This window comes from Psammomys obesus, unplaced genomic scaffold (genome assembly GCF_907164565.1).
Source record: "Psammomys obesus unplaced genomic scaffold, mPsaObe1.curated_primary_1811, whole genome shotgun sequence".
Lineage (NCBI taxonomy): Eukaryota > Metazoa > Chordata > Mammalia > Rodentia > Muridae > Psammomys > Psammomys obesus.
The window spans coordinates 24,689,666-24,716,612 of NW_026596117.1; the positions used below are offsets into that span (position 1 = coordinate 24,689,666).

The following is a 26,947-nucleotide window of genomic DNA, read 5'->3' on the forward strand; positions in this document are numbered from 1 at the left end:
TGTGTGTGTGTGTGTGTGTGTGTGTGTGTGTGTGTGTGTGTGTGTGTGTAAAAAGCACTGGTTTATTTATTCTTTGAGTGTTTCATGCAGTGCATTTTGATCATATTTCCTCCTCTCCCATCTCCTCCCAGATCCCTCCACATTACTACTCACCCCTCCCTATGTTAGCTCCACTTTTTAAAAAGATTTATTTATTTTATGTGTATGAGCATTTTCGGCAGCATGTGTGTCTGTGTGCCATGCGTGTGAACTGCCATGCGTGTGCCGGGGATCAAATCCAGGTCCTCCACAAAGCAGCAAGCGCTCTTAACCGCTGAGCCATCTCTCCAGGTCCCACTTCTCCTTTGAACCTATCTAGCCCAGTGTCTAGCCCAGTGCACGCTGCCCAACTACTCTTGGGGACTTTTTTTTTTCACTATTTATTTTTTTTTCTAACACCCCACTAAGCTATATTATCCTTGAAGTCTGGGATTTTGCTGCCTTTAGCGCTGAATCTCCTGAGGGCTGGAACAGATCCACGACATTGACACACTGAGACTGACAAGGCAGCCCATCTCCCTGATTACACGCCCACCACTTAATGACAGCATGATAGCATTTCCACTCTGTTCCCTGCGGCTCCGTGGGTCTATAAAGGTAGACAGGTATCAGTCGGATTCCTGGCCATGCTGGTGGCATGGCTGTTGCTTAGAGGAGGGTGAGTGAGACAGGGTGGAGTGTCAGAGGAGGCTTACTCTGGACTTACAGTGAGGCTTAGTGTCATGACGTATCCCCATATTAGTTGCACACTTAAAATTATCTTTAAAACTATGTGTGCTAAAAGATGCTGCTGCTTCTCAGGGAAGGCTGCAGAAAGACGCCAGCTGGGAGACTGCCACTGTAATGGCCTGATTCTTCACTCCTCGATGCACACTGGGCACTGCAGGGGATAGGGCCACCTTGCCCCAGTGGGGCAATTTAATGTCAACCCTACTTACTGTGCATAAGCTCAGATCCAACAGGCACTGGAGGACATTCCAGGGACCAGCCAGAGCGAAGGTTGGAGGCAGGAAATGTGGTTGGCATGGGAGGCAGGAAGCCACTGGAGGAAATGGCTTGGAGGTTGACAGGCAGGCCAGTCCCCACCTCTAGAGTGTCCTGGGCATAACTAGCATTTGATAAAAGCCCCTGGGAAGTTTTCAATAGAGGGACATGATTTCAATTATTTTGAGAAACATCAGCCTGGCCGTAGTGCAAAGAGGGACTGGAGGTGACAGGGACACAGACGGGCCAAGGCCTTGTGAGTCGGGGGCAAAGGCTAGAAAGATGGCTGCCAGAAAAAATGAGCAGGTGTCCCCAAAGGTATCTAGAAGGGTAGCGTGATGGTTGTCAGTACCTAGGATAGAGCCAAGGTGTGGCTTTTTGAACTCCTAGCAGCCTCCATGGCTACATAGCTGCCTGCCTGGTCTGGGTCGTTCTCTAAGCAGGGCAGACTTCTGCTGCATGAAGCAGGGCTGGCTGGATCTAAAGCAAAGCATCCCTGAGGATCACGAGGCACTCAGCAGTCCTCCCTGCCTGGGTCACGTGGGGTAGGGCCTATCCCTTTGGGGCCCATGACCAATCTCTGAGTGACTCCCTGCCTCTCTCGCAGACTCGCCTGCAGGCTGGTGTCGGCTACGGGAACACGCTCAGCTGCATTCGCATGGTGTACAAGAGGGAGAGCGTAAGTGCCGGGGGTGGGGGGGTCATCTGTCAGGGCCTCCCTCCGTTCCTGTGGACGGGGCCAGGCCACACTCCGACACTAGTGCAACAGGCGTGAGGCAGCCTGTCCCAGTATTACCTGTTTTCTCATCCGGTGCCACACGGCAAATGCTATCCTGCCTCAGCTTATCCCCGGCCACTTAGTGCATTTCTGGGGAGAAACTGGTTTTGTATGAACTCTCTGGAGAAGCTCTGAGGATGGACAGTTTCTACCAGAGCCAGGTGGACTGTTGGTTTCCCAAAACAATGATTGCTGGGGAAGCCAGGTCTTGGCAGGTTTCCCTTTATCTCTGTCAGCAGTGGGCGCCTCCCCACGTGCCTGAGGCGCTGACATTTAAGCAGGAAATGGAGGAATTGTAACACCTGCTTCCTTCTTAAGAACTAGCAGGTTGCTTTCTAAGACTACTCTTTGGGGAATCTAAACTTAAAAGTAATACAGGACAAAACGGCCTAATTTAAAGAAACAGTCAGCTGTGGCTCACAGTGGCTCGGCAGCTTCCCCTCGAGTCCTGGAAGTGTGCCCCGTTGTGACAGTCATCTAGGTCACCACTGTTGTTTTAGCTCCCTTGATTGGCTTCTCTGAAGTGAGGGTGATCACTGCCAACCTCGAACGTGGTGTTCCAAGGTAAATGGGTGTGATTCCCCAGTCTCCTGAAAGATAGCCATTGATTCTTCTTCTCTTTTGGCTCACGTCCCCTGAATGCTTGCCAGCGGCTGTCCCCGTGCCGGGCCTCTGGCAGGACTTCAGGTGGTATTTCTGAGGTTGTGTAGTTCCGGGTCCCAAGTTCCGGAGGAAGAGCCTGAAACAAGGTGTATGCATCTGTGCGTTTGCACGCTCACATGTATGTGAGGTGCCCTGCGCTAACGGGATCATGGGTCCGTGGCATAACTTCGTACATTTTCAGTGTGTGGCGCACCTTTCTAGAACGTTCTCGTCGTTGGCACAAGAGGACTGTTTCAGCTCTTCCAGCGGCCGTGGAATTTTCCAGTTGCTCTTAGAGCGTCTGTGGTCTCACTGAGAACACAGTTACAGAGGAGACCTTGACCCCTGCAGGAGGCATTGCCTCTCGCCTCCCTGCTCCCTCACTCTCCCCGCTTCGTTTCCTCTGTGTGTGTGTGTGTGTGTGTGTGTGTGTGTGATGTACACCTCTCTCTCTCTCTCTCTCTCTCTCTCTCTGTGTGTGTGTGTGTGTGTGTGTGTGTGTGAGTGATGTACACGTGTTTGTGTATGGTGGGTCCCATTCTGAGCTCCTGTCGCTGGGACCCTTGGGAGCTCCCTTTGTGAGCCCACTACCACAGACTTACTGAGTTGTGCCTTGTGGCCCATCCATTTGTCTGTGTCCTTCATGCCACCCTCATCTGCCTTACCCCCAGACCATGAGCCCAGTGAGTGTGAACAGTTTTCTTATTGGTGTGCCCAGGGATCTACGCACGGGAGGTAGCCAGAGAGAGAGAGTGTTCTGCTTGAGAGGCAGGTGAGGAGGTGTGCTGGTCCGTGAGCATTCCCCACTGCTCCTTAGGCTCCTCAGACGCTGTGCAGCCACAGCCTGATCTCCCCAGCTCCAGACACTGCCGTTTGGGGTGTACACACATCTTAGCCAAGGCTGCATTGTGCAGGAGGCTCGTCCTTAGGTTCTTAGGGCTGGAACGATTGCTGGGTTGCATGTGGTCTTGCTCCTCTATCCTCTCTGTGTCACCCAGACCCTCTTTGGGGCTCTTCTGTGGTGCAGTGAGAATTGGGTGTGAGTGTTTCTAGCACTGGGAACCACACCCCTGCTGTGCAGACAGAGCACCTGGGCAGTGGGTCTGGCCTCACTCTCGCCTCTGCCGGGTGCCCTTGCACAGGTGCTTGGCTTCTTCAAGGGCATGTCCTTCCCGCTGGCCAGCATCGCTGTCTACAACTCAGTGGTGTTCGGGGTCTTTAGCCACACCCAACGGCTCCTCAGCCGGCACCGCCTCGGAGAGCTGGAGGACGACCCCGGCCGAAGTGTGTCCGATCTGCTCCTGGCTAGCATGGTGTCCGGCATGATCTCGGTAGGGCTGGGTGGCCCGGTGGACCTCGTCAAGATCCGGCTGCAGATGCAGACACAGCCGTTCGGGGAAGGTAAGAGTCTGATGGAGGGAAATGTGCTAGCTGAGGACCTGTGCCGTTTTCACAGCCTTGTTAGTGAGCGAGACCGTGTCCTCCCCGCTCACCATTGGGGCCACCCTGTTTTCTCTTCTTGGGGCTCTTCTGTGCAGCTCTGACACAGGAGGAAGGAAAGGAGAGGACACAGGGTGTGTGTGTGTGTGTCAGTTTTAGTGGGAGAAGGAAAGGAGAGGGGCTCAGGGTGTGTGTGTGTCGGCTTTGGTGGGGGAAGGAAAGGACAGGGGCACAGGGTGTGTGTGTGTGTGTCAGCTTTGGTGGGGGAAGGAAAGGACAGGGACAATCACTGTGGGCCAGCTCTGGTGGAGTTAGGCGCTGGAGGTTTCCACACCTGGGGTTGTGTTCTTGGTTCTTTCAGAGTTTTCACCATTCTCCCAGGGAGGTGTGACTCCCCCAGCCTGGGTCTCCGTGTCTGTAGAATGTAGGCGTGCACCCCGCCATGTCCTGCCATACTGTGTACCTCCTGGTCACCCTCAGAGGGCTGCTGAGTGACTCCTCCACCCACTGGGGCTGCAGCTGAGCCGTGTGACAATGGGTGACCCACAGGCTCATTCAGGAGCATGCTGGCCCAGGTCCTCAGCTCCCTGTGCAGGTACTGTGTCAAGGCTGAGGCTGACACGCCCCACTGTGCACAGGGAGGACCTGGGCCCAGAGGCTCCTGTGTCTCTCTCCAACCCACAAGGTTGGTGTCAGGATGGAGGGGATGCAGAATCACAACAGAGCCCCGACAAGGTAGGGGCACAGCCATCTGGTCCCACCCCAGGGCACAGGTGTGGGGAGAAAGTTCAGCCAGGGAACTAGCAGTGGTAAGCCGAGGTGCTAGGAAGTGTGCCTTCCCCCATGTCCTGGTGAACCCAGGACGCACCTCCCTGCGTGCCTGCCTCCCGCTGATGGTGAAGAACCGCAGCCCAGGCCAACAGCGCAGCACCCACAACCGAGAGCAGCGGGAGGGGCGGGGGTCATGGTAATCTTGCCATGGCACTGTTTCCACACTTGTCCTGGTGTGTTTAGAGCCTCTGGTGTGTTTTTAAGATGGGAAAACTGGCTTTACTGTGAGATATCCCAGTTCAGAACTGTCAGCTAGCCCAGCTACATAAACTCAGAGAGGCTGCAGTGTGGCCGGAAGGGCATGCACCGGACATGCGTGTGTCCTGCAAGTTCGAATGCGCCGCTGTGGGTCAGGTCCTGTGGATGAGGTCCTGTGGATGACAGCTTTGCTCACATGAGCGTGTCCAGGCACTGTGGACTCCGCTTGTGCTCTCCCTGGGTCTGCATGTTTAATTGACAATTGCCAGTGCACTCCTGGGGCACTGCGATCCTGTGAAGTGAGGGGTGCCTGAAGTCCCAAAGCCGGTTGTGTGTCCTCGACCTCACGACATGTGACAGCTGGGGTCATGGGGAGGTGGCCCACCCCTTCTTTTGGGGAGAGTTAATGACTTCCCCGTGATTGTGTGTTGGTGGCACGCACCATGGCTGAAACCCGGTCAGAACACTGACAGTGCCCTTCCCCCCTACACAACCCGCCAGTGGACACTCGTGTTGCCTAGTGAAGGTGCCTCCTTTTTACACTAATCTTTCTTAAAGTAAGAATTTTGAGGGAATTTACAAGACCGTTACACAGTTTTACATCCTTGTAGGCCCGTGAAAATAGACACACTTTCCATGTCATTCAAAAGCACGTGCATTTATTTAAAGTAAGTGTGACTGATACTTAAAATAGTTGTGTGCTGTTCCATCAAGCGTGCACACACACACACACACACACACGCACACAAGCATGCATGCACACACTCTGACTTGCTCAAGCACACACATGAACACACACACACACACACACACACACACACACACACACCCTACTATTTTCCAGTCAGGAGGAGCAGCAGATTTCCTGAGATTTCCTAGGTGTGGAAATTATTAATGTTAGCTCCACTCAGGTCCCGAATGAGTGGAAAAGTCAGGAGCTCTGCGGACAAAGAGACACGAGAATCCCGCACACATTCCGGGAGTTTGCACCCTGGTGCTGCTTCTGCAGGAGGCTCCAAGTTGCCAAAAGGAAGTAAGGGCGGGGGGTGGGGGGGGCCTGGCAGCCTAGACGTGGAGGAGGGAGGTTTGTGAAGGAGGTATGCTCTGTGCACAGCACACCTTAGGCATAGTCACGTGTGTAAGGGGTACATCTCGGTGTTTGTTGTCCTTGCCGTTTGTGTCTTTGTTTTGAAATCAGTGGACAAGACAACGTGTCAGTCTTGAACATTCTCGGTCCCGGATGGGAATCAGTGGTCTTGCCGCAGGCCACTCGGGTGACAGGCCTGTCCTTTCAGAATCCACACTCCTGGGGGACGGGGCAGCAAACGTAGTGATGGGACCCACTTCCCTCAAGCAAAGAGCTTTCTCACGGCTTCAGCCAAGCGTGTTCGTAGCATTCTCTGTGTGTCACAGAGCCAAGGACACGCATCTCTGCCCCCTCTTTACAGACAAGGAAACAAAGGCTCCTGAAGTCTAGTCCCCTGTGCATGGCTGTGCAGTAAACAGTAACGGGACAGGCACACACATGCCGGCCTGTTTGTAAGGCGGGACTTTTTCTACAGAGGCGCTGATATGTTTGGAGCCCTTGGATTTCGGGGAAGCTGATGGACTCTTGAGGAATGACAGCTAGCAAGGCTTCCTGGGCATATCATTTGAGGGGCGTGCCAGGCTGCGCAAGCCCAAACCAAACCCTAGGAGGGTATAGCGCTTTGTGTGCCCCAGGGAATGCCACCCTGTTCCTGGATGCTTGTTTCCTGAGACCCGTGCCAGAGAACATGGTGGGGGGGGGGTATTTTTAGTGTGTAAAGCCTCAGGCCAGGGTCACTGTCGAAGGTCAAGCATATGGCCCTGTGAAGGCCTTGACCTGCTTGCATCTGCCACTCGCCCAGGGACCGGGAACTGTTTGGAGACAGGCCATCATGCCAGGTTCCTAGCCTGAGGAAGCTTACTGTCCCAGAAAGGGTGCGTGATGTCTGTCGCTGTGATAAAACAGTGACCAGAAGTAGACTGCGGAGGGAAATGTTTATTTCGTCTTCTACCTCACAGTCCATCATGAAGGTACGTCAGGCTAGAAACCTTAGAACAGAACCTGGACATAGGAACTGAAGAAGAGCCGAAGAGCAGCCCTGGCTGGCTCTCTGTGTCAATCAGAGTTTCCTTATTGCAGGGAAACATCACAACCTAAAATGACCTGGGGAGGAAAGGGTTTATTCAGCTCACACTCCCAGATCATAGTCCATCACTGAAGGAAGTCAGGACAGGAACTCAAACAGGACAGGGACCAGGAGGAGCTGAGGCACGGGCCATGGAGTGATGCTGCTTACTGGCTTGCTCCCCGTGGCTTGCTCAGCCTGCTTTCTTATAGCACCCAGGACCACCAGCCCAGGCATGGCCCCACCCACAATGGCCTGGGCCCTCCTCCATCAATCACTAATTAAGAAAATGCCCCATAGCCAGATCTTATGGAGGCATTTTCTCAATTCAGTTTCTCTCCTTTCAGATAACTCTAGTTTGTGTGTCAAGTTGACCTAAGACCAGCCAACATACTCTTTGTGGCTTCTCAGCTTAATTTTTTTTTTAATACCACCTAGGAGCACCTGTCCAGGTATGGCACCACTCATGGTGGGCTAGGCCCTTTCCATATCATACACTAATCAAGAAAATGTCCCGCAGGCAATCTGATGGAGGCACTTTCTCAGTTGAGAATCCCCCTTCCCAAATGACCCCAGACTGTGTCAATGTAACAAATGACTACAACCAAAACCAAATAGAAGTGACATCTACCCCCCCTAAAAACAAAAGTGTCTTGCAGAGAGACCTGTAGAGATGAGCTCAGGAAACAGGACCCAGGTACTTCCAGAAGAGTCATAGACCAGTTAACCACAGCCTTCTGTCAAAAGTCTCCAAAGGGCCTAAGCTGCTGATGCAGGAGACTGATAGATTGAAGAAGTTGGCAGGGCATCAGTAGCTTAGTGAGCTGAACACTGGCCCAGCCTCCTCTAACTTTCCTTAGCCCCCTTGGACAAATGGCATGCAAGTCCAGGAAATTCAAGTGCACATATTTCCAGGAGCCACTTTCCTGTCATCCCCCAAATCAGTGTGTAAGAGTCATTCACATTTAGCCACCATGAAGCACAGTTCGTCCGTGCTAGAGTTCCAGAGGACTCTCTCCTGGGGCTAACTTGCAGACCACACACCATCCAGGTCAAGGCATAGAGCTCTGGGTGCTACATGGTCAACATCTGGGAATTCCTGAAAGAAAATTCCGGAACCTGCTTAGCAGCTGTATATTGACCTGGTGTAGTTTTCTCTTGCTCCTACCATTGCTGCTGAGTTGACAAGTACAGTGCAGAATCTTCATCAAGCCTTTGTGACCTTGGCCTGGCCCTTGTGAGTATCCTGATGTGTTTTCATGTGGTCCGAGAACTGTAACATCTGCAGCTGGTTGACACGTTTTTGTGGTTCCAACGTGAACCATGCATGCCACTGAACTGGTACAGGTGGACCCAAACCAACCACTACCCCAGAGGTGGTTTCCTTCTCAGGGAGCACTTCCTCGATGGTGCTCTTGAACCTCGGGTATCCTGAGAGCATTGTGGGCTGTGCAGCACCGCACTGTTTCCTGTGACTGTAGGAAATGATTTCCACAGTGGGCGTGCTTCTATAGGTATGTGCAACTGTCAGAGCTCACTAACTGTGCCTGCCTTTAAGAGTTAAGCTTTGTATTAAGTGTAAATGTAGAAACGACCTGATTAAAACAAGAGTCGAAGGCCACAGAAGGCAAAGACGGGGGCTCAGGAAAAGGAGGTAAGAAGAACAGGGAAGAAACACTAGGAGCAGGTCACAGCAGGGAAAGAACAAGGAAAGCAGACACACCCTAGATGACGAATGCTCTATAACAAGAAGAGGCTGGCTGTTTTCGTCCTGAATGGCGGTGTCATGAAAAACAGCGCAAGTCTGTGGCAATGTCGTAGATGGTGAGACTAGATTCCTTCCTGGAGGAGAAAAATGCTCTACAGCATGTCAAGATGTCAAATGACAGCAGATTAGATAACGGTATAATTGCTGTAGAGTATGAACCTGTTTACGAAGGCTAGCAAGATGACATCTTGAGCCTTGGGATACGAGTTCAGAAATATTTAGGGTTAGACATGCAGAGCATGCAGCCCAGCCTGAAATAGTTCACCCAGTGAAGTTATGCAGCCAGAGAGAACTGCAGCATAGGTGGGAGGACTAAGGGCCCAATGCACCATGGGTAGAAGTCCTGGAGGTGAAGTCTTGGTGAAGTGTGCGCTGTAAGGCTGAGGCTGGGGTGGGTGTGGGAAAGGATGCTGGACACAGGCTGGAAGCAGGGGTTCCTATCCCTCTCCTTTCCTTACCCCCGTGCTGCTGCGGTGAGAGCGGGAGCCGGAGAGCATCAACAATCCGGCCCAAGAACTGCACACTCAGTCAGCACACTTGCACCAGAAACTCACACCGAAAGGGAGTTTGTCTAAATTCTCCTGGGGCAGTGCATACTCTAAGATCTGGTTTTATAGCTTTGAACTGTAATTCCAAACTGCACTCTCTCCAGTTAGCAGGCTGCCTCAGGAAACATCACAGCAGGGAAAGAATTCAAAACCCACCCTCCCGGGAAGGAATACTGACTGGTGTGGTATTTTTAACCTAATGGACTTTCATATGCTGTGTTGTTATTTTTTCGTTCCTTTTAACCTTTGTTAATTTGCAATCTTCGCTCTTACATAATTATATCCTAAGTTACTTGCTTAGGTTTTATGATTGTTCTGTGTTTTTCCACCTGTTCTAATGTCAGCACTCTACTGTTCTTTCTTTGAACACTTTTTTCCATTCCTGTTTCATGTCTTTTCTTTCACCCCTGAACTTTCTATTTTTTACTTCCTAACTCTAGCCTTCCGTAGCTTTAGTAATCTTTGTGCTCTGTGGACCGTAAAGTTATCCCAACTTCCCCTTCTTGGATACTTTTCCATTTCAACTTTTTTCTTAGTTGACGTAATCCTGCCGCCCAGCCTACTTCCTTCCATTCCTAAACTTATCAACTAACACCCTTGTAGATGCAGTGCCTCACTCAATAACTACTGAAGTTAAGGGAATGGCTATTTTCAACTAGTGGGCATGACGGTATGACATTTGTGCAGTGGTCCTATCCAATTGCTGTGTTTCTTCCTGTAGTGCATGTTCTTGGAGTATTAAAGGGAATCAGACCTTGTGCCTATGCACATGGATTGTGAGTTAAACTGCTAAACTACACACTCACCCCACCATAATCCAGCACCACTTTGAACATTGCAGAATATTCAACAGAAATAATACAGCTGATAAAACCCAACCAACACTCAAGCCCGGATGCATAAGTTCCAGCAGAGACTATGTAAGAAACTTGAAAAATCAAGGTAGCAATGGATCTCAATGAGACAGTATTTCATTAAACCCCAGACAAAGAATTCAAAAGGATTGTAAGCATGATTAATGAAATTGAAGGATACAAAGAAACTAGCAAATGAGTTGAAACGGGATCCAAATAAATAAATGAAAAAAGAGAGTCAAACAGGATTTGACATAGGACCTCAATAAAGAGATAGAAATAATGAATAGAAATCAAATTGAAATGTAAGAAATGGAGGCTCTAGTAAGTCAAAGAAAAAAAAAAAACTTCTTTACAAAGTCCCTCTAACAGAATGGATCCAATCGAATACAAACTTTTAGAGATAGAAAACAAATGTTAGAACATTCAGACACTGACAAAGACAAAGTAATAAAATATGACCAAAACACACAACATCTGTTGGACACTATTAAAAGATCCAACTTAAAAGTCATATGTGTCAGAACTTCAATCTAAAGGCATATACGATCTATCCAACAAAATCCTAGCACAAACGTCCACAAATCTAGAGATGCACACGCCCATCTAGAACCAGGAAGCATTTAGAATACCAGAGGAGACCAGAAAAGAACTTACTGACATCACTTATAGTTACACCACTAAACAAGAGAGTAAAGAAAGTACTGAAAGCTAAGAGAGCACCAATTCATATATAAAGGCAACCCCATAAAAAGTCCAGTGTCATTCTTCACAGAAATAGAAACAAAACAATCTTAAAATACCCATGGAAGCGCAAGATTCCAGAAAGCAAAAATAATCTTAGGCAAAAAGAAATGTTGGTGGTACTATAGAGTCATAAGAACAAAAACAAACACAAAGACCATAGGATATGTCAGGACAGGACAGAAAGGACAGGATAGGATAGGATAGGACAGAACAGAGGACTCAGCTATAAACTCTCACAACTATGGACAATTGATTTTTTACAAAGATACCAAAATATATATATTGGAAAAAAAGACATCCTCTTCAGCATATGATGCTAGCAAAAGTGGATAGCCACATTTAGGAGAATTAAACCAAGTTCTTACTCTCACCCTGTATGAAAATCAGCTCCAAATGGATTGAAAGACCTGAATGTATTATCTGAACCCCTGAAAGCATTAGAGGAAAAATAAGAGGAAATGCTTCAAGATATAAGCATCGGCAACGAGTTTCTGATCGTTAAATTATATTTATTTATTTAGCATTGGAGGAGACACACGTCCTGCCACACATGTGAAGGTCAGAGGACAATTTGTGAGAGCAGCTTTTCATTTGTGGGTCCCGGGAGATCAACTTGGGTCATCACGGTAGGCAGCAAGCATCTTTACTCACTGAGTCATCTCACTGGCCTGTCAAAGGCTTTCTGAATAGGACTCTGCCACTCAGGGAATAATGCTGACAAGTGGAGTTTCATGACGTTAAAAGGTTTCTGTATAACAAACTACCGAGGGAGCAAATCTTTCATGGCTAGATATCTCATAGAGGGTTAACACTAGATTATACAAAGAGCTCAAGTAAGTAAATAACAATAAGCCAAAACAACCCAGTCAATGAATGGCCTAATGAAATAGTAAACACTTGTCAATAAATGCACGACCAAGAAACGTATGAAAGAACACTCACTCAACCACCGCCAGCTGGGATGGCAAACATTAAGAAAATAAAAAACATCTGGGTGGTGGTGGCGCACACCTTTCATTCTAGCACATGAGAGGCAGAGGCAGGGGGAACTGAGTTTGAGGCCAGCCTGCTCTGAGAGTGAGTTCCAGGATAGCCAGGGCTACACAAAGAAACCCTGTCTCTAAGAGCCAGAAACCAAAACAATAACAACAGCAACAAAGACAGGAGAAGATGTAGGGTAAGGGTGAACTTAGAAACATAAAGCAGTCTAACCACTGTAGAAATCAGTGTTGAGGCTCCTCAAAAACTAAAACCTAGCCAGCTGTGCCACTCCTGGGTGTTCGCCCAGAACACTCCAAATCAACACACCACGGGGATATTTGCACATCAGTGTTTACTGGAACACCGTCGCAGCAGCTAAGCTATGGAGCCAGCCCAGGAGTCAACAGTAGGGCTCACAAAGAAAGTACGGTTGTGCGAACAGTAGAATTATTTCAGCTACAACGAATGAAGTTATGTAGTTTAGGGGAAAGCTAATGGATATAATCTATTAAGTAAATTAATGCAGTTTCAGAAAAAAATATCGCATGTTTTTTTTTTTCTTTTATTTGAGTCTCATATTTTATACAGGTGCATAAAATCATATATGTAGGTATGTCATGAAAGATGTAAGACTGAGGAGGGAACAAAGGGAAGGAAGAGGTGAGAGAGGGCTGGGTAGCAGGGCGTGCTCAAAGAATGTTGTACACATGTGTGAGATTGTCTTATGTTCCTATGATGCACTGCCTTGCTACAAGCCCCAAACAACAGAGCTAATAAGTCATTGAAAGAACACCCCCCATCCAAACCGTGAGCCAAAATGAGCCTTTTCAGAGGATAATTGCCTCGGGTATTTTGTTACCATAATGCCAAGTTGACAAGTAGTAACAGTATGAGTTTGGGTTGGTACGGAGCTGTGTCAGCACCCTAATGTTTATTTTTCACTTCTATTATGGTCTATTATATATTTTGCTGGCTAGGACACTGATTTAATAGCCACAAATGAGTAATTATGAACCAATGAAAGCTAGATTGCTTATAGTATAAAACTTTAGATAATATGGGAGAATTTTCTTATTGCTTACTTAGGAGAGAAAAGGGGAAAAAAATACAAGGGGTTATTGACGGGGCTAGCTGGACTTTTGGCAAGTTTTCTTTCAACATCTGCACTGCCAAACTAGCAGATCATTATCTGGGCAAGGCCTTTCAATCAGTAACTCTGGGCATCCACACTGTAGAAGCCGATCTAGGGAAGCCCTGACTCCTGGGTCAGGCCAGCCTTGCTTAGAAAGGAGCTGCCCAGCCAGTGTTTACACAGCCAGACAGTCACACAGATAACACTGGAAATATCACAATAGTTTTGGGAAAGAATGTATAATGATCTTTTGGGGCCTCGCAAAGGTCATAATGTCTGGTCTTGCTCAAAGGAGCCCCAGGTGGCCTTTACTCTCCACACACCTCCCTCCCCCCAAAAGAGACAGAAATGCATGCTTAGGAGTTCGCTCAGCCCTATTTTTTTGTGCAATGCTGTGGACTTGCAGGGTGAGTTAAAGTCCGTCTCCTTTACTCTAATCTCCTTTTGGAGCTACACAGCTGAGTGTTCATCGGAAAAAGATGGGAATGTTTGGCGTCTTGGGAGAGAGCTCCCAGCATGAAGGACCACTTCCTGTCTACAGCACATGTGAGACCCAGGCAGATGCCTGGATCAGAGGGTTGAACCCAGGTGGCTCAAACGGTGTTGTGGTCATGGGTGGGTCTTGTAATTCGTCCTGACCACATCGTGTTAGTTGGGCCCTTTAGAAGGAACACTGAGGGTCATTTTGTCTGTACCAGAAGACCTTTCTGACACAAGCCTCAGCAGAGAAGATGAGGATAAGGAGGTCGGGCAGGGGTAGCTTCTGGGAAGACCAGCTGGGAGAGAGACCCAGGCTCAGCTGTTCTGTGTCCCCCTGGAAAAACTATAAAGGGAGAAAACCACAACCAGCCAGCATAGACCCCTGAGCCCGAAAGTGTTGCAGTGTGTCCATCAGAGGAGAAGGTCTATATTAGCCGCTGGTGACTGCATTGGTTGTTTGGGACCCTAGTGTAGGCCTGAGCCTTTCTCAGGGTGAGATTTTAAGCACAAAAACCATACCCTGGGTTGATATTCTTCAGTTATCAGCTAACAAGAACAGTTAGCTAGAAGTGGAACTACGAAAGCCAAAAAACAAGGTGAGTACATTTAGGGACTTTGCCAGAACTGTGGACTTGGGTGGATTAGGCCTTTGTTTTCATCTTGGCAGGTGGTACTGTCTCCTTGCTGAGTTTAATGGCCCAGATGGTAAGGTCTGGGGCCTGTTACAAAAGCAAACAGAATCATTGAGGGTTACTAATGCTGCTCTTTTAGGGCACAGCCAGGCCAGGGCTAGCATGAGCTAGAACATGCCAGTTCTCTAGCCAGCTGGTAGGTCCTCTCAGTGTGCCCTTCTCTGCTAACTTACCAAGCCCTGCACCATTTCAGTCACCACACTGAGAACTTGCCATGTTACCTCACTTGTACCCATGACAGCCTGCCCATCTTTTAAGGATCAGAAAACAATGGCAGAAAATGCTGACATTTGGAGGGGGAGGATTTGCATCAGGACAGCCTGGCTTCAAATCACATTTATTTTACCACCTGGGTATAGTCTCTCTCTCTCTCTCTCTCTCTCTCTCTCTCTCTCTCTCTCTCACATACACACACACACACACACACACACACTGTGTTGGGGAAGAGAGAGAGTAAGAGAGAGAGCGAGAGAGAGAGAATGGGTGACTATCAAATCCCCATCAAGAGCGAGTTTGACTCGGTTGTCTTCAGTGATCCCAAGCACTCTACAACCACAACCGTTTAGAAATGCATAGTGATGGTTGACCAGAAGGCTCCAGGAATCTCAAGGCAACTTGGCTTGAATTGTCTCCAGTCTGGTGTACAGGTTGCCAGGGCTCCTTATTGGAGCTTCAGAATTCTGGTGTAAGGTGCCAAGGGTGACAGATAGCTTGGTAAAGCGAATGAGCCGTGTGAGTGGGTTCTGTCAATGGGCTGGAAGGGCTGTGGTGCCAGTAGCTGGCCAGGCTCTTACCTGCCTGGTCACTTGCCCTCATCTTCCGTCTGTCTTTTCAGCCAGCCATGGATTGAAGTCCAGGGCAGTAGCCCTAGGGGAGCAGGCAACATATCAGGGACCAGTGCATTGCCTTGTAACCATTGTGCGGACTGAGGGCCTGGCTGGGCTGTACCGGGGAGCCAGCGCCATGCTGCTGAGGGACATCCCAGGATACTGCCTCTACTTTATTCCCTATGTGTTCCTGAGTGAATGGATCACGCCCGAGGCCTGCACAGGGCCCAGCCCTTTTGCAGTGTGGCTAGCAGGTGGCATTGCAGGTAAGGGCCACAGCAGTGGGAGTCCTGTCCCTGGGTCCCGGGCCTGCCACAGTGATGGTGGAGTGTAGAGGAGGAGCTCACCACAACCTTCCCAGTTCTGAGGAGACAGGACTCAGCCAGCCAAATATTCAGGGTCTTTCATTTCACTTACCCTGTGTCAGACTGAGTAGGGGGACCCGCCCTTGGACCTATCATGTCCTTCCCTCCAGGGCTGTGAGAATCTCTACGTGAATTCGCTGGACCTTGAGGCAATGGGTGATTTCCAGCAGCTGTTATCGCCAATCCCTTTTCCTGAACACCGGACTTTGTTAGGTATAGAGTGGGGAGCCGGTCTCCACGCTCTGCACTGACAGACCCCAAGCCATGAAGCAGGACGGCAGGGGCTCTGCAGTCAGAGGTATCCAAAGGTAGCCACACTGGCTGATTTTGTCACCCTGATTTGCCACACCTTCTTTGATGTGGCTCCCTGCTGCCAATCAAGCATTTTCTTCCTCCTCTCTGCCTCTCCCTACCAAGTGCTGGGATTAAAGGCGTGCACCACCACTGCCCAGCTACTATCTGTGTTTTAAGCACATAGCAAACATACACAAAGCCCATGCGTTGGCTGTAGGATAGTGTTCTGCCTATGCCCTTGCGTGTCTAGGGCTCATCCTTTGACCCGGTCCCTGGAAGAACCTCCAAGTCTCCATCTTTCCTCATTAGTGTGGAGAGCATGTGCTAAGGGCCTGCCCACCTTATTTTAGGACACCCTCACTGTGGACATCTAGACAGGCTTCCAACGGACATGCCAGGAAGCTAGGGCCCTGCAGGCCTGCATGGGCAGAGGGTCCAGAGTATGCAGAGGTCTCTTTGGAGAGCAGCTAGGCAGCTGCTACAAAACCTAGCAAGCCAGCTGCCCTGGACTTTGACATTAGATTGTTGTCTCTCTCCAGCCAAGAATGTGCCAATTTCTGTGTTAGGAAAAACCAAAAACAAACCTATCACAGTTTTTCGAATCCTTGAAAGTCACACAAATGCTCAAACTGGAACTTTTGTGCTGATCCAGCCAGCATGACCTCTTGTCTGTGGTCCCTCCGTTTCATGCCACAGATTTATAAAAGCTTTTACACAGAAAAAGGCTATGCGTTATCTTTCCTGGCAGTCCCAGGCTGGCCCTTGCTGAGCAGGCTTTGTGACAGGTTTTGTTTAGCTTCCCCACATTCAGATTAAACCCTGCCTGCAGGCAGCCTCAAGCCTTTGGTCACAGGCCTCATCCTGAGCTCTCTCTGCCTGTTTGGGAAAGGCTGCGGAGTACTGTGAAGCAGTTGCTATCCTCTGATAAATGTTGCCATGAGAGCGAGCGTGGCCTGGGCTCCTGTTCCAGGCTCCCACGGGTTCACAGTGTCATCACAACAAACTCATAAACACCGCACGGTGCGGTGCCTCTTCACAGAGGAGGTGCAGGGGCATTCTGCTAGGCCCAAGAGTGGGTGGAGAGAGAGCGCCGGAAGTCCTGTTCCCGGCCCACTTCCCCAGCCCCTGGGGAAGTGGATCAAGCCCCTGGGGGTTTCTGAGGATCAAGCCGGGCCTTGAAGACCCGAGACAGCCAGCTCTGACACGCTTGGTTTCTCCGACTTTTGCAGGGGCGATTTCCTGGGCGACAGCGACTCCGATGGATGTCGTGAAAAGTCGGATGCAAGCTGATGGCGTCTATTTAAACAAGTACAAGGGCGTGCTGGACTGCATTGTCCAGAGTTACCAGCGGGAAGGCTTTAAGGTAAGCTTCACAAGGCCGCTCTGGGTTGGCAGCAGCCTAGCAGAGGGCGCAGGCATGCAGTGGTGAGGCCGGGGGTGGGAGGGAGGAGCAGGTACTAGAGGCTACCAGCCCGTCCTTAAGTTTATTCCTAGATATTTCATCTTTGATGAGGCGTTTGTGGATGGGACCTCTTTCCCCTCTCAGCCCTTATTTCTTTCTCAGCAAGTTTGTTATTGGTATATAGAAACATTGCTGGATTCTGTGTGTTTATTTTGTACCCCGTTGTTTTGCTGAAAATGTGGATCAGAGTCTTGAGGGTTTGGGGGCACACTATTTAGGCTTTAAGGATAATATCGTGCTGATCCGCGAATGGGGACGGCTTGACCCCCCCCCCCCTTCTATCTGCGATCCTTTTATTTCCTCTCTTGTCATATCGCCCCAGCTACAGCTTCACGCTTGGGATTGAACAGCAGAGGAAAGAGCAGATACCCTTGCCTCGTTTTAGGTTTTAGAGACAAGTTTTCAGTTTCCCCCTGTTAGTATGAGCCTGGCTGTGGGTTTGCCATGTGCAGCCTTTAGCGTGTTGATGTATGTTCCCTCTAGTGGATCTCTGTCTGTGTATACTACTCTGTGTATGTTTAGTCAAGCCATCCATGGTCATGGTGTGTGAGCCTTTCGTTGTACTCTTTAATTAGGTTTGAAAGGGTTTTCTTGAATGTTTGTGTCCATGTTCAATGGGGACATTGGTCTATAAATTCCCTTTTCTCATCTTCACCCACTGCTGGTGTACAGGTCAACAGCTGGTTTTGTGGAATGAGTTTGGTGGTGTTGCTTCCTTGTCTATTTTGTGGAAGTTTCTGGAGCATTAGATTCAGTTCTTCTTTAAATACTTAATTCAGCCAGCAATGAATCTGTTTTGTTCTGAACTTTTTTTTTTATTCCATCTTTGATCTCACTGATTGTTCTATAGATATTTAAATTGTTGATATCCTCTTGAGCTAATTTACTAGGTCATATGGGTCTATCAAGCTCATCTAGCCCTTCCAGTTGTTTGGAACACAGATAGCCTAAGTATTCCCCAGTGAATACTGGGATATCATTGGGATCTGTGGAAATCTCAGCCTTTTCAGCTCTCATTTTTTAGTGTTAGGATTCTCTCTCTCTCTTTCTCGTTCTCTCTCTGTTAGTTTGTCCAGGTGTTTGCCAATCTTGTTTATTTTTTCCAGAAAACCAACTCTTTGGTTGACTCTAGGCATGTAGGTATGTTTTTTTAAATTTCCGTTTCACTGATTTTTGTCCTATTTTTTTATGATTTTTTTTTTAACCACTTCTACTTGGTGGTTTGGCTAGTTCTTGTTTTTCTAAGACTTTGTTGTTGTTGTTTTTATTGGGGGGGGGGGTTGTATAAACCCGGTGTCCTGGAACTCACTCTGCAGATCTGACTAATAGAATCTCCTGAGTGTTGAGATTAACTGCCTTGCTGTTCTTCTAAGACTTTGAACTGCACAATTAAATCCTTTGTTTAAGATAACTAGTTTTTATGTGTAATCGTTTATAGCTAGAGACACTCCTCTTAGAAACACCTTACCTGTGTCCTGAAATTTTTGATACACTTGTGTTTTTATTTTCATCTGATTCTAAGAATTTTAAAATTTTCTACCTGGATTCTTCAATGGGCATTTAAGAACTATTGATGAGTGTGTTGTTTGACCTCCATGCATTTTCACAGTTTCTATACTTTATCTTGTTATTAAGTTTTAGTTTTATTCCACTATGATTTGATAACGAAGAAGAATTCACGTTTATGCTTTTATATTTGATTTGTGACCTATGTTAGAGATGGTTCCTCAGGCTGTGGAAGAATATATATTCTGTAAATGTTGGACGAAACATTTCATTCCTGTATGTTAAGTCCATTTAGTCTATCTTGTAATTTAAGGTTGAGAGGTTTTTGTTTGTTTGCTTTTAGGTTAATGGTCCATCTTTACATGAGAATGAGATACTTAAATTACTGACTATTATTATATCAGGATCTGCATGAGCTTTAATGTGCTTTAGTGTTTATGTTAGAAACTGTGTACTATGATATGAATATATTTACAATTGCTCTGTCTTCTTGATGAAATGTTCTCTTCCTTCGTATGTAGTGACCTTCTTATCTCTTCTAATTTTGGTTTGATGTCTACTTTATCAGATATAAGAATAGCCATGCCAGCTTGTTTTTAGGTTGTCTTCTACCCTTAGACTCTGGGTGTGTTTCTTGCAGACAACAGACAGTTGGGTTAATCTGTTAGTCCAGTCAGCTATTCTGAGTCTCTTTATTCAATAGCTGATGGCATTTATATTTAAGGTTATCACTGAGAGGAGTTTATAAATTCCTGCCATTTCTGTTGTTATTTTTCTGACTGGTTGGGTTATTGTCTGTTCTTTTCTGTCTTCCCTTTTAGTAATGGGGGTTTGCTGGATTGCTATGTTGGACATGATGGATTCTTTCAAGTGTGTTGGCAGTATAGTAAGCAAACAGAGCACCCGAGTAGGTGGAGGACCTGTCTGTGTAGTTTCGAGGCCTCCTGGGTCTTAGCCACCTGCTGTATATTAATACAGCTGTGGGTCCAGTACACGGAAGGAGCTTCTAATGCAGACAGGTGACTCTAGGAATTGAGCCATTCACTGACCTCTGCTGTAGGGCTGTTATCAGTTAAGATCTGCTTTCAGCCACCACTGAGGGCTTAAACACTCCCCTGTTTGAGCCGAGGCTCCTGTTACCCTGAGCTTTCTGGCTCACCATAACTACCTCCGTGTCCTTTCCTAATCCCGAGGCTAAGGCAGAGCAATGAACTGAGGCTTCCTCTCCTGTGCATGTCCCTGTATCTTAGGTCCCAGGGCTAGCTCAGCTCTTTTTGCTTTAATTATGTGTATATGTCTGGTTGGGGAGGTGCATGTGCACATTTGAGGACAAGCACCCTTGGGGTTTAGGGAATGGTTATCTGATACCCTGGAGCTGAAGTTACAGAGAGTTGTGAACCATTTGATGCGGGTGCTGGAAACTGAACTCTGGTCCTCTGAAAGAGCAGCAAGTGTTCTTACCTGCTGAGCCAGTTCAGCTCAGCTCTCTCTAGCCTTGCTAGTTCAGGTTTTTAATAGTAGCCTTTCTTCAGATGATACCCAGGCACTGTCCTCTCAGTTATAGTAGTAGCATGACAGGAATGAAATTTGTCTCCTCTGACCTGTCCAGAGGAATCACTACCTCCCCTAAACCTGTAGCTGGGTTTGAGGTTTGTAAGTGCTGGGGCATTTGCTGAGGGTCTGCCTGCCTCGCTCACCTGCTCACCTTTGAGTAGGGCCTTCAGCTTCCCTTCCCCTTCTGTGAGCTGCAAGGCTAATGCTCTCTTTTCTGGTTCCTTCTCTTCTGTGTATCACCTGTCTTTTTACCAGTTTCCAGGTAACCTCTCACCCAATTTGTGGACTTGCAAGGCTCTTCCTCTTTCTTGTTTGGAATAGAGTCTATTTTGTTTGTTCTTTCTCCTTCCTAAGGACACGCAGAGGCAGCTGCCAGCCCACACCTCACCCTGAAGCTGCTTTCCCTGTGTAGTTTGATTCATGCATGTTGCCACAGGGCCTGGGCCTGTGCCCATGTGTTGCCTCTCCCCAGGTCCTGCCAGATGGTTCCAACCATCTCTCTAGGCCTGGCAGAGCTCTTCCCGGCGGCCACTGTGCTCCTGTGCACACACCAGTGCTTGCTTCTCTACAGCTCTGCCATGCTTTCTCTATTGCTTCTTCTCCTCTTGGAGAAGTTGCTCGTTCCATTCCCTCCCCTGATCAAGGAAGATCCAGAACTAACATGCTGAATGAAAGGGTGCAAGACCCAGAAGACACACCTCCCCTTCATCTAGACCAAGACCCTCCTCCAGAGGCAGAACTGCCACAGTCAATTTCACATGGAGCCCTTAGCAGCAAAGAGTTAGTTACCATTGAATTTGGCAAAAGGTCCTGGAGAAAACACCTGAGGGGTTTCATTTTCACAAGTACACTATTAATTTGCCTTAGAACATTGGGCTAAGTCAGGTGCAGTTTTATGAGTTGGGGACACAGCAGTAAACACAGAGAAAAAAGCCCACACTCTGATGAAGCCCATCTGCCTCAAGCCAGCAGTGGAAGGGGCAGAAGTGTAGGAGAGGATGGGGAGGCCCAAGCTCTGCCCTGAGCGCATCACAGCAGCTGGAGGCAGCATCGCCTGTGGAGATCCGCACAGGAGAAAGGCCAGGCATTGACAACTGTCCACCGTGCAGTATGAGGCTCAGGAGAGCTTTTTGTCTTTAAGGACAGATAGTCTTGGAGCTTTGCTGTCTTCATTATTTTAATTCTTGTTGTATTTAACGGCAGCCAGTGACAGAGAGTGCCACTCAGGCACAAACTAAATTTTTTTTTTCTTTCATTTTTTTTTCCATCAGCTTGTGATTCCATAAGCAATTACGGGTCTTAAAGAGATTCAAGTGGGATGCTGTCTTTTTATTTGAGTTTCTTTGTCATTTTTCCCAATTTAAAGTGTCATCATTAAAGAAAAATCTGTAGGGGCTGAAGAGGTTGCTGATATTACATACCCCACTCCATCCCTACCCCCTAATTGCTGTACTCCACAGACACAAAGCCCCGGGGCAGCCGAGGCTGGGCCATTGCTTTCTTAACCTCAATGGTGTTTATTCAGAGACAGGCTTTATTTGCTTTTTGTGGTGCCAAGAATCGAGCCTCATTAAATACAACACAGTGCTCGGTTGATGAAGCACTTCACCAACCCAAATATTAATCTTTTTTTTTTTTTTTAAGGTAATGAAACTGTGCTTTGCAGTTGATCATTGATTTCTTTTTTTATTTTTATTTATTACAATTTATTCACTTTGTATCCCAGCTGTGGCCCCCTCCCTTGTCCCCTCTCAACCCCTCCCTCCCTCATCTCCTCCCATTCCCCTCCCCAAGTCCACTGATAGGGGAGGTCCTCCTCCCCTTCCATCTGACCCTAACCTATCAGGTCTCATCAGGACTGGCTGTATTGTCTTCCTCTGTGGCCTGGCAAGGCTGCTCCTCACTCAGGAGGAGGTGATCAAAGAGCCAGCCCCTGAATTCATGTCAGAGACAGACCCTGTTCCCATTGCTAGGGAACCCACTTGGAGACTGAGCTGCCACAGGCTATATCTGTGCAGGGATTCTAGGTTATCTCCATGGATGGTCCTTGGTTGGAGTATCAGTGTATCACATTAATCTTTAAATTGTGTACTAGTTGATGGAAAAGTCAGCGCCGCATGAAAGCAGGAAGCTTCCAAACATGCAAGAGGACACAGGCCTCAGAGTCCCACCTCTCACCCCATTCTTTCAAAAGCAGCTACCAATTTGAGTTTCTTATGACATATTCCCCAAACAGGCAGTGCACTCACAAACAGGCAAGTGAGTAGATGTCTGTGTGCTCACATGTGTGAGCATTTCACGTTGAAACAGCAGCAGCATACACAAGCAATACCTCACCGGCTGTCTCGAGCTTTCCAACCACAACGTGGGAAGTTTCTTCATCCAGGACCAAGAGTGCGGTCCCCATGACGTGGGCTCTCCTCCCTGGAGAATAACTCCTAGAACATCCTGTGTGTGGCTCATGAAAATCCTACACATTCTGTCATCATACCCATGCTCACCTTTCCACGGAAGGGGAACTCATTAATAGCAGGGACTCAGAGAGGACTCGTGACGCTGCTGGCAGGTAGACCTTCATAACTCAAGGGTTGCTGGGATAGGGGAAACCCAGAAGCCCATGGTTCAGGAACCTGTTACCAGCAGACTAAAGCTAAAGCAGCACCTAGTGCTTTGGTCCTAATCTCTGCTCATGCTGAGGGTTGTCTTGGGCCATAATAGCTATGGCCCCTGAAAGAGTGATTATTCTCTGAACTCGATAGACTAGAGTTGAGCCTTGATGGTGTGATGAGGCTGGCTCAGGGCTGGAGAGTCAAGATTCCTGAGGGGCCAGCATCAGCTGCCTGGTGGCCTTGCCCTTTAGGGGTATGAAGTCCTAACCCTGCCATACCCCCACAGCTACCACCACCCGCACTCCCTCAGCACAGGGTGGTCTTCTGTCATTCATTCACGTGCTTGTCCTTCAGGGACTCATTTGACAGGTATTTATGGAAGGACTACTCAGGGCCAAGAACCTGTGAGTACTGAGACCAAGGGAAACATACCCGCAGACTGCTTCCTGCCCTGTCAGGGACTCCTGAGTCCTGGACCATGGGGAACAGTGAGGGCATTCTGTGATTAATTGTCCACTCTGCGGCAGCCTTGGTTGGATGGACAGAGGCTACAAACAGGTGTCTAGAGCAGCAGAGCAGCAGAGGGGACCAGAGATGGCCCAGAGGGACAGATGGAAAAGTCCATCAGAGAGAGTACAAGGCTGGGGCAGGAGGGTCAGCACAGGCCAGGGAGCAGTGCAGACATGCCCCATTCAGTAGGGAGCTGTGGAGGCTTCAGGAGGGGGGTCTTGGCCCCAAAGTCCTGAATGTTGTTTTCTGGGCCAGGAGGCTGTGTGCTCCAGGGCCAAGCCCACCTGGCTCTGTCTCAGAGCAGAGTCAAGCCAAGGTTACAGGCAGTGTGGGCACCCAGCATGGAATTTTCCCCTTGGAGCTGGACTCAGTTCCTTGCTACGACTCAGTCACTCTGGGTGAGCCTGAGGAATTCCAATATGGTTAGGCATTGGAAAGGAGCACTGGTATTACCCAGGTCCCACGTGGGTCTGCCCAAGTGGCTCCAGCACTTGGTCCATGAACTCCTCTCCTAAGCCAAGCTGTGTCCTGTGTCTGCCAGTGGCCCTTGGAACTGGACATGTGCTCAGGCTGGTTGCCTCTTGCTGAAAACTCTATGCCTTAAACTTTAAAATGATTCTGTGTGAGAGAAGTTTTGCTTCCTGTCCTGACAGCTCTCCCTCCGACAGTGCATGGGAGAGGGCTTACCTTTTGATTGTGTTTCTAGAGAACACCTTGAGGAGCAGCTCCCTAGACCCTTTTCTGTCCATGCCTGGTAAGGTTGCCATTGCTCCAGAGGGAGCTTATCTCATCTAAGAGGCTGTAGGGTGCCCACGTTTCCCTGGGTCCACATGGTATCAAGCAGAAAGACGTGGGGAGTGGGGAGCCCGTGGGAGGCATGTCATAGCACTGCCTAGGGAGAGGAGGCACAAGGTTGCCACAGAGGCAGAGGCAGCAGCTGTTCCATTCAGGCCATGCCACCTCAGCCCCACAGGTGATGAGCAGTCACGGGGTGCCCACCAGTGCAGGGAGTCCCCGGAGAAGCTTGAAGAAGCGTTGTCTGGGCTGTTGCTGGAACACCCTTCCGTGGTGGGTGTAACTGGAGATGTTGACACCCACCAATGCTGTGTCCTGGATCTGTCCTCTACCACACTGGGGCATGCCGGAGGCTTTCCACCCATAGATCTTTTGGATTCTGGTCAGGCCAGGCCTGCAGTCATTTCCTGTTTGCAGAGGGCTAACCCTGGAATAACCCCCACCCCTGCACAAAGGTGTTTTTCAGGGGTATCACTGTGAATGCTGTGCGCGGCTTCCCCATGAGTGCAGCCATGTTCCTTGGGTATGAGCTCTCACTGAAGGCACTCCGTGGCGACCACACTGTGACAGGCACGTGAGCACCAGGTCAGTGGGCTTCCTTCCCAGCTAAGGTTGAAGCTGGGACTACGTCTTTCCTCATAAAACTGTTGTGAGCTTCTGAAATTCCTGTCTGTCCCCCGTGGCATGTTTAGGAGGAGAAAGACCTCAGTTCTGAACCAGCCATGTTTTGGCAGTGGTATGCTGGGTCTCCAGTGACCGAGCTGGGCCACAACTCCACATTTCACAGCTAGTTGGCCTGTTGTCTTCCCCATTCTCAGCTTCCGCCATCCTTGGAGAGAAGTGCTTTTAGCCTCTTTCTTAAGATCTGAGTGTACTGACCCCAGTGACCACCCCAGGCCTACACAGGGCCATCTCCTTGCTTCTTACAAGGCTTAACACACTCCTCCTTAGCAAAGCTCCACAGGACAGGCCCTCCCTTGCCTCCTACAATCACTCTTCCCCTTTCCATTCTCACTGAGGAAGGATCAATGTAGCACTGTGCATCTGACTTCTTGCTCAAATGCTCTGTGCATCTGACTTCCAGCTCAAACAATCTGTGCATCTGACTTCTTGCTCAATCTGTTAATCTGACTTCTTGCTCAAATGCTCTGTGCATCCATCTGTTTGCTCAAATGCTCTCAACAGCTCCCTGCTTCACTCTAAAGCGAGTCAGTCTTTGATGTCACCTCCTCCTCCAGGTCCCCCCACCCCCGAGCACTTTTCTCTCCCCAATCCCTGACTTTACCCCCACTCTCTCCTGGGGTCTGTGTTCCTGCTATGCCTTGAACCAACTCCCTCTTGGTCTTGGGGTTTCCAGCTCTCTGTCCTCCAGGTCTAGTTGTAGGTCTCCTCCTCCAGGATGACAGGTTGGCTTCTTAGCTGAGGTGTGGCCCACTTTCGAAAGACGCCCTGGGTCCCTGCTGTCCCCCTCCACTCTTCCCAGTGAAGGCCTCTGCACAGCAGCTCCCCCCTCTTCCCCTGATGGTGACTCAGCACTGTCCCTGGAAGAAGAATGGCTGACATCAGTATTTTTCCCTCCCGCTGCTGCTCCTCTCTGGTCTCAAACTGGTCCCCTGCCAAGCTCAGAAGGTGGAGGGGTCAAAACTGGGTATTCTCATCAGCTGAGGAGCCATTTCACTTGGCCTCTAGGACTGCCAATTCTCCCAAGGAGGATGGCCACCATCAGGGGAGCCTCGAGGCCTCTGACCCTGAGCTTCGGGGCCTGCTGGGAAGCACAGACAGTGTGCCACATCCTGGGCAGGCAGAGAGGAGGCAGAGAGGGCCATCAGTCAGGCTGACCACAGAGAACCTAGAAGCTGGTCTTAAAGAAACCGTTGCAGCCTTTTATTAGAATCCTCATACTCACATCGTCTCTGGCTTCCTGTGCCTTTTATATACAAGGAAAAGGGTAGTAACTTAACGTTTCACAAATTAAGCTCTTGGTGAGGCCTCCCTGTATTTCGGTGATGTTCAAGACAAGGTAGGGAGGGCAGAGCAAGGACATAGTTCCTAACACTGTGCTGATCAGACAACAGCCCCTCCCAAGTCCATCATTCCCCCACCCCCCGCCTTTTTTTTCTTGTTTTTGTTTTTTTGTTGTTGTTGTTTTGTATTGTTTTGTTTTTGTTTTTTTCTGAGACAGGCTTTCTCTGTGTAGCTCTGGCTGTCTTGGACTCACATTATAGAACAGGCTGGCCTACATCTCACAGAGATTCACCTGCCTTTGCCTCCTGAGGGCTGGGATTAAAGGTGAGTGCGTGCCATCACCAACCCAGTCCATGCAGGGAAAAATAATTTTGTTTAAATTCTGTAACAAATCAATGCATTTTTATATTGCAGGAAAACATAGAAACTACAGAAAGAACAGAGCAAGAATTTCTGCAGTCACCATAAGGTCCAACTGTGGTCTTAAACCCAGAGCGGACTTTGCACAGTGCAGCTGCCTTCCTGCCTAATGGACCAGAACCATGTCCCACGTGGTTAAATCTCCACCTACAACATGGCTTCCAAACCAAGAACCAAGACCCCGGAGTGACTGGGCACTTGTGTTCGTGGTGGCACCATGCCATTCTTGGCCACCCTGAGGACTGGCTATTTAAGGAGGCTGGAGGAAGTTTCTGGAGAACCAAGTCATCACTGTCCGAGATTCGGCGTTTGACAGCAGTAGCTGAGCCAGCTGCAGGCTTTTCTTTCTCAATGTCCTCTCCTTTGCAAGGGG

General features: G+C 48.9%; 1 protein-coding gene across 1 annotated transcript in view; it reads left to right on the top strand.

Annotated features, from left to right (window-relative positions):
* Slc25a48 (solute carrier family 25 member 48) overlaps positions 1–26,626 on the top strand; it is a 34,458-nt gene extending 7,832 nt beyond the window's left edge. Inside the window, exons 3-8 of the mRNA XM_055629329.1 lie at positions 1,631–1,702; positions 3,586–3,844; positions 15,103–15,360; positions 16,983–17,116; positions 24,645–24,774; positions 26,569–26,626. Coding sequence (XP_055485304.1) covers positions 1,631–1,702; positions 3,586–3,844; positions 15,103–15,360; positions 16,983–17,116; positions 24,645–24,767 — 846 coding nt within the window. The 3' untranslated portion in view covers positions 24,768–24,774; positions 26,569–26,626. The remainder of the gene's footprint in view (positions 1–1,630; positions 1,703–3,585; positions 3,845–15,102; positions 15,361–16,982; positions 17,117–24,644; positions 24,775–26,568) is intronic.
* Positions 26,627–26,947: the final 321 nt, after the last annotated feature.